The sequence below is a fragment of the Monodon monoceros genome, unplaced genomic scaffold (genome assembly GCF_005190385.1).
Source record: "Monodon monoceros isolate NGI ecotype Baffin Bay Population unplaced genomic scaffold, NGI_Narwhal_1 Super_Scaffold_16, whole genome shotgun sequence".
Taxonomy (NCBI): domain Eukaryota; kingdom Metazoa; phylum Chordata; class Mammalia; order Artiodactyla; family Monodontidae; genus Monodon; species Monodon monoceros.
In genome coordinates this window covers 57,033,785-57,039,784 of record NW_021703772.1, presented here as the reverse complement: position 1 = coordinate 57,039,784, position 6,000 = coordinate 57,033,785, and the positions used below count along the sequence as shown (strand labels likewise).

At 35.4% G+C, this 6,000-nt stretch overlaps 1 protein-coding gene across 3 annotated transcripts in view; it reads right to left on the bottom strand.

The window, feature by feature from the left end:
• Positions 1 to 1,342: 1,342 nt before the first annotated feature.
• Positions 1,343 to 6,000, bottom strand: part of LNPK (lunapark, ER junction formation factor) — an 83,701-nt gene continuing 79,043 nt past the window's right edge. For 2 of the 3 annotated variants that reach the window (XM_029225848.1, XM_029225849.1), the window contains one exon: positions 1,343 to 2,888. In XM_029225848.1, coding sequence (XP_029081681.1) covers positions 2,653 to 2,888 — 236 coding nt within the window. In that variant the 3' untranslated portion in view covers positions 1,343 to 2,652. The remainder of the gene's footprint in view (positions 2,889 to 6,000) is intronic. The other variant, XM_029225847.1, reaches the window with a different exon arrangement.

Genomic DNA, 6,000 nt, shown 5'->3' with positions numbered 1-6,000 from the left:
GTCAAACATTGTGCTAGGCCCTGGAGAAACAGAGGTAAATAAGACAAGAGCCTTGCACACACAGACTCTAAGTCTTGAAGAGATACAGTAAACTAGTAAACAGATAAAATACTGACACATTATGATAATAAAGTAACATGACAGAGTAAAAGGCAGAGGCCAGCTTTAGATGCGGAGCTTAGGAGGGCATCTCTCTGAAGAAAGAACATTTAAGCTGAGACCTAAGATGGGAAAGGGTTTAGCTTGGTCAGAGAACTGAAAGAGGCCCTGAGACTGCAGTATAATGGTAGAAGAGCCAAGGAGAGAGAAGCCAGGTCATGACTGTAGATTATGCTGAGGGTATAGTGAGAAAAAGTTAGATGATGACCTGTTGAGCATTAGTATGTAGGGAAGTTAAGATCACTCTAACTAACGGCACTTATTAGTTTGCTTTTCCTCATTTATACTAGTCTTAATAATCAGAAATAGGACATTTTACCACTCTTTCAACCATTAGCTGTTTATTAGAATGTCAGGATAAACTTTTCTATTTTAAAGGGTACTATATGATTACAGTATGTTACCTGTTGCATTAATTTACCTTTTAACCTTCTTCCATAGATACTTCTCATAATATCTGCTTAATTCTATCATTAAATTATATTTCTCTGAGGTACTCCTCATTTTCTAGTAATGTACATCAGAATTTGAATGTTTTATAACAAGTAGACTCAGCAAGGTGTTACTAAAGTGTTATGGGCCAATAACGCACAAAAAATCTGATGGGCTTCATCAAAAAAAAAAAAAAAGAGAGAGACTGTCTATATTCTGTAGTATTATATTCCACAGTTTCAGGTTCCTATTTCCTTAACCTATGCATTTATATACATGTATATGATAAAGAAAAGCTGATGCAGAAAACTTAGGCTTGATTTTGAACAGCTGAATTATATGTGCATATTGTTTTTTCATTTCCTTATCTGCAAGAGGAAGAATTTATAGCCCTTCCATATTTCACAAGGATATCAATAGTATAAAATGCTACCATTTACTTAATATCTATTAATTATCAGGCAGTGAGCTAGGCACACTACATAAATTATTTTTAATTGTCCCCATACCTGAAAAAGTAGGTATTATTCTTCCAATTTTACAGATGAAAAAACAGTCTCAAAGAGATCAGCTGACTTGCCCAAGACTGAAGAGCTGGAATTTAAGCCCAGTCCTGTAATCTTGAAAACTCTGGTCACTATACCATGATGCCTCAGACTATTAACAGATTTAGGTTCCTTAAAAATACCTATCAGATATAAGATATTAAATCATAAAGATGAATTTTTAAATGATAACAAATGGTATTTTATTAAATTTTTAATAAACTGTGTACAACTTAGAAATACTTGCCATATACACCATTCCTATATATTCCTCCCTTTGGCATAACTTGATTTCAATTTTTTTTAATAATAGAGAAGAGAGATAAAAGCAAGAGAGAAAAAATAACAACACTGTACTTAAAGTACAAGTATTACTATTCTGGGTCAAAAAAATTTCCCAGTTAATCCTTAATACACATATTAAATCCAATGAACTACTATAATTAACTGCCTATTCTCACAAAACTATGTCTCTCAAAATTAAAAACTACAAATGGCCTAAGGATTTCATGAATCAGAAAAATCTAACCTCTGATTAGAACCTCTAAATGTCACTATTTCTCTGAATTTGAACGGCAACGAGTCTGAATAAAAAGATCATAATTTGCTCTTAACAGAATCTATTGATTTATTGAATTGTGAGCTTTTCCTCCTAAGACTTTTCAGGTAGCCATGTCAGCCACGAAGATACTGTCTGAAGAAGTCTAGGTATTTAACAAAAAGAAATTGCTGCCACATCATCTTTATTTTCCTTAACAAAATACACAAGAGAGCACAAAATTCACTTATAATATCATTATTTTACAAATATAAATAATGCTCAAAATTCAAGTACAGTTAAGTGCAGAGATAGTTCCTATATGTTAATATGTAAACATAAGCTAATTATAAATATCAGGTACCTCTGGCCCAGGTGCAAAAAAAGAGACATCAAAAGTAACACTGCACTTGACTGTTCGACTGCATTCTTACTGAGAATTCATACCAATGCCTATATTGTTACTGTAATAACTTTCATAGCTCTTAATATAAATGCCTAAATAGACATTTTACCCCCTGGAAAATATCTCAAGAGTTAAAATTCTATCCATTTTAATGATGTAGTATTAAAAATCTTAATTGAGTTTCATTCCTTAAAACAAACACTATTAGAACTTATTACTAACCAAAGTTCTTCCTATGTCAAAATGGATAGTATTTACAGGTCACAAATAAAAAAAAAAACTGCTATCATATTTGTTTACATTTAGAATGGAAAAAAATACCTAAAACCTGTCTAAACAGTGTGGGTTTTATACATTAAAAAGGATTTTACTTTACTGATATCACTTGCTTTTAATTTTAATAGCCAGTAGACATAACTTTGACATATTGAAATAGCTAGGCAATCTGAAATTCAGATGACATCAAGCATGTCTTTAGAGGGGGAAAATAAAAAGAAAGCACCACCTAAGAAAGCAATAACTGACATCAACAAGACTACAAATATCCAGTTGAAGGCACGTGGAAGCATTTACTATATTGTCGAAGATTCTCCACTTAGTTCAGGATTACGAATAGCATCAGCTCTGGGAACTGTTGATTTGGCTTTATTCATTGAGGTTTCCTCATTCTTGGTCTCTTCTTGCTTCTCCTCTGGTTTCTCTGTGCCAGATGCTTGTTCAATCACTGGGTCTGTCTGCTCTGTATCCGGTATTTTGTCATCTGTCTGCTCTGTACTGTTATCTAGAACGTCTTGTTCTTCTAAAGATTCTGAAAAGATAAAGAGTCAAGACTTTAGGTATACCCAAATGTTAAAACTACTAAATAAGATAAGCACATGCAAACATGGACTAAGAAACAGTAGAATGGTCTAACATTAACCTTAAAATCTTAAAAAATATGTACTTAACTCCCTACAGCATACCATATATGAATTGGTATGAATGAAGGAAAAAAAAAATTCGGGGGAAACAAACCCATAAACATACTTTTACCTAAAGACCCATAGTTCATGATATATATGAACTTTCATAATATTTAAGAACTTCAAGATGGATTTGAAAGTTGAATGTCCAAATATATCAAAGTCCCAACAGAATTATGTGCTATAAGACAACATCCCAGCAAAAAAAGCAAATGTATTAACTCCCAGATTATGTTTCCTGAAGGAACTGGTCTCCCTTGCGTCCAGGCAACGCTGTGACCAATGTGTAAATGTGTACCTTTGTGTGTGTGTATGTGGTGTGATTTCCCACACTGATTTACATCTCTATTATCCATGACTGGGGAGGTCTGGATCCACCTTTTCCAAAGGCATGACAAATCTTCCCTCATCCCTCTGCAAGACAAGTCCTCAGGATTTAAACCTCTGGGTCAGAATATGCTACATACCTTGAATGCTAGGGAGAGAAAGGGAAGGGTCTTTTGCCCCTCCCTGTCTCCACAGCGGAGGCCAAGTAAGGTCTTGGTTCCTACCTGAAAACTTACTCCCTTCAAACTCTTTTTTGAGTTTCATTAAATTCAAATCTCTTAATAATAATTTAATAATAACAATAATAACAACTTTAATTCTTCAAAGTTTATAGAAAGGGATAGGAAAGGGAATGACAGGAGCAGAAAGCTTCGAGCCACCCAATTTCCAAATCAAAGATAAAAACCTAACTTTGAGGTGTTTCTTTGTTGTGTTTGTGTAATAAACAGCAACTAATATTATTGTTAGGAGAAATATGGTTAAACTACATTGGCTAAGCAAATAAGCCGATTTTCACACCATCACAGAAGATCCCTTGCAATAAACTACAAATGTTACTGATTCAAAAAATCTGGAGGATAGGTCAGTCTACACTAGTAAAAAGTTCTAATTTTGTTCCTTACACAGTACAGGCCAGAATTTTGCTAAATAAAATTAATTAATAGTTTTGCAAAGAAATTATGTGCTATACGCACACATACTGACATGGAGGTCTTACAAATTCATGGTTTTATCATATCAGTTTTAATAAATACAAATTATCTATATATCACACACTCTATGCCAAGAGTCGAAAAATATTTTTTAAATTATATTTAAAACAGATATCTTAGACGCGTTTACAGAATTAATTACAATCTCTTTCTCTCTCTCTTTTTTTTTTTTGCAGTACGCGGGCCTCTCACTGTTGTGGCCTCTCCCGTTGCGGAGCACAGGCTCCGGATGCGCAGGCTCAGCGGCCATGGCTCACGGGCCCAGCTGCTCCGCGGCATGTGGGATCCTCCCGGACCGGGGCACGAACCCGTGTCCCCTGCATCGGCAGGCGGACTCTCAACCACTGCGCCACCAGGGAAGCCCTCTCTCTTTTTATATATAGAACAAAAGGCCAAAATTGCATAGTTAGGGACATCCAAGTTAATGAGGTTTTTACTGTATGAAAATTTTACATGCTCACAAAAAGTAGTGAGGAATGTTCACATGTCACAAAAATGCTAGTTTTATCTTAAAAGGAACTTAAAATGGCACTGCTGCACCACTTGGAATCTTACAAAAATCCAAAGCAGAAAAGCAGTAGGTCATTTGAGTTGTGTTACCTGAATGTTCCAGCGCTCAAAGAAAAAGCAGAAAGTGAAATGAAACTCTATGGACATGTACAGATCATTTCTGCTATAAGGTCAAGCAAGCTCTTCAGTGGGAAATTTCAGGAGTCACTAACCATTTGTAATTCTACTTTCACATATTTATCCAGAGTAGAATTTTAAGAGTCATGGTTTTCCACAACTCTCTGGCCATAGAGCAATACTTACTTGCCAAGAACTTTACAAGTGGTTATAATTTAGTAAGCCCTCCAATAAAGTCACATGAAATGAAAAAACAAAAAGCTCAAAGTTCAGGACTCATCAATAAACATGCTTAAGTGAACATAGGACCAGTTTGTCATATTCTGTTTGACAGATTGCCTCAGTACTAAACTTAAAACAGGAGAGGATGGGCTTCCCTGGTGGCGCAGTGGTTGAGAGTCCGCCTGCCGATGCAGGGGACACGGGTTCGTGCCCCGGTCCGGGAGGATCCCACATGCCGCAGAGCGGCTGGGCCCGTGAGCCATGGCCGCTGAGCCTGCGCGTCCGGAGCCTGTGCTCCATAGCGGGAGATGCCACAGCAGTGAGAGGCCTGCGTACCACAAAAAAACAAAACAAAACAAAACAAAAAACAGGAGAGGTATCAAAGTTCATGATTTATCGTATTAAAGCTCTGTGATGTAACTATTTTCAGAAACAGATACATCCCTAGTCAAATCCGATTTAATTTAAAAATTCTGGGATCTTAAAGAAGTAGTTAATACAAAGAGAAGAACTATAATACTTAACTTTTTAATGTCTATGGAGGTGAATTCTAAGAAATACCATGTGCTGTCATAATTAGAAAATAGCATTATATACAAAACTTGCTCATCAATACTGCACTGTATTTCAAAAAATATAGAGAGGACTAAAAACTGGTGAAATGATGAGTAGGGCTGGAGAACAATCAAAAAGCCTAGTAATGACTACTTTTCTTCCCCCAGGTTAATTTTTAGAAAAGTAATTTTAATAGCAGTTAACACTACAAAAATTTGGTATGTGTCATAGTATCTATAATGCAGATATCAGCTAGTCTAAATGACATAGATATTCAGTGTCTGGATGCCAATGCCATTTTGTGAGAGGCATCCCAATAAGCTTGAAGTAAACTAGGTGTGCAAGATTAACAGAGAATTAATTACATATCAGTTTAATAACTAAACCACAGAGCTTTATAACAAGTTTATTAAATATATTCCAAAAGTACTTACTTTATTTCTGTGTGGGGGGGGTATCATTTGCCTATTCTAATAAAAACAGTGAATTTTTTCTGTGAAGTTTAAAATAGCTT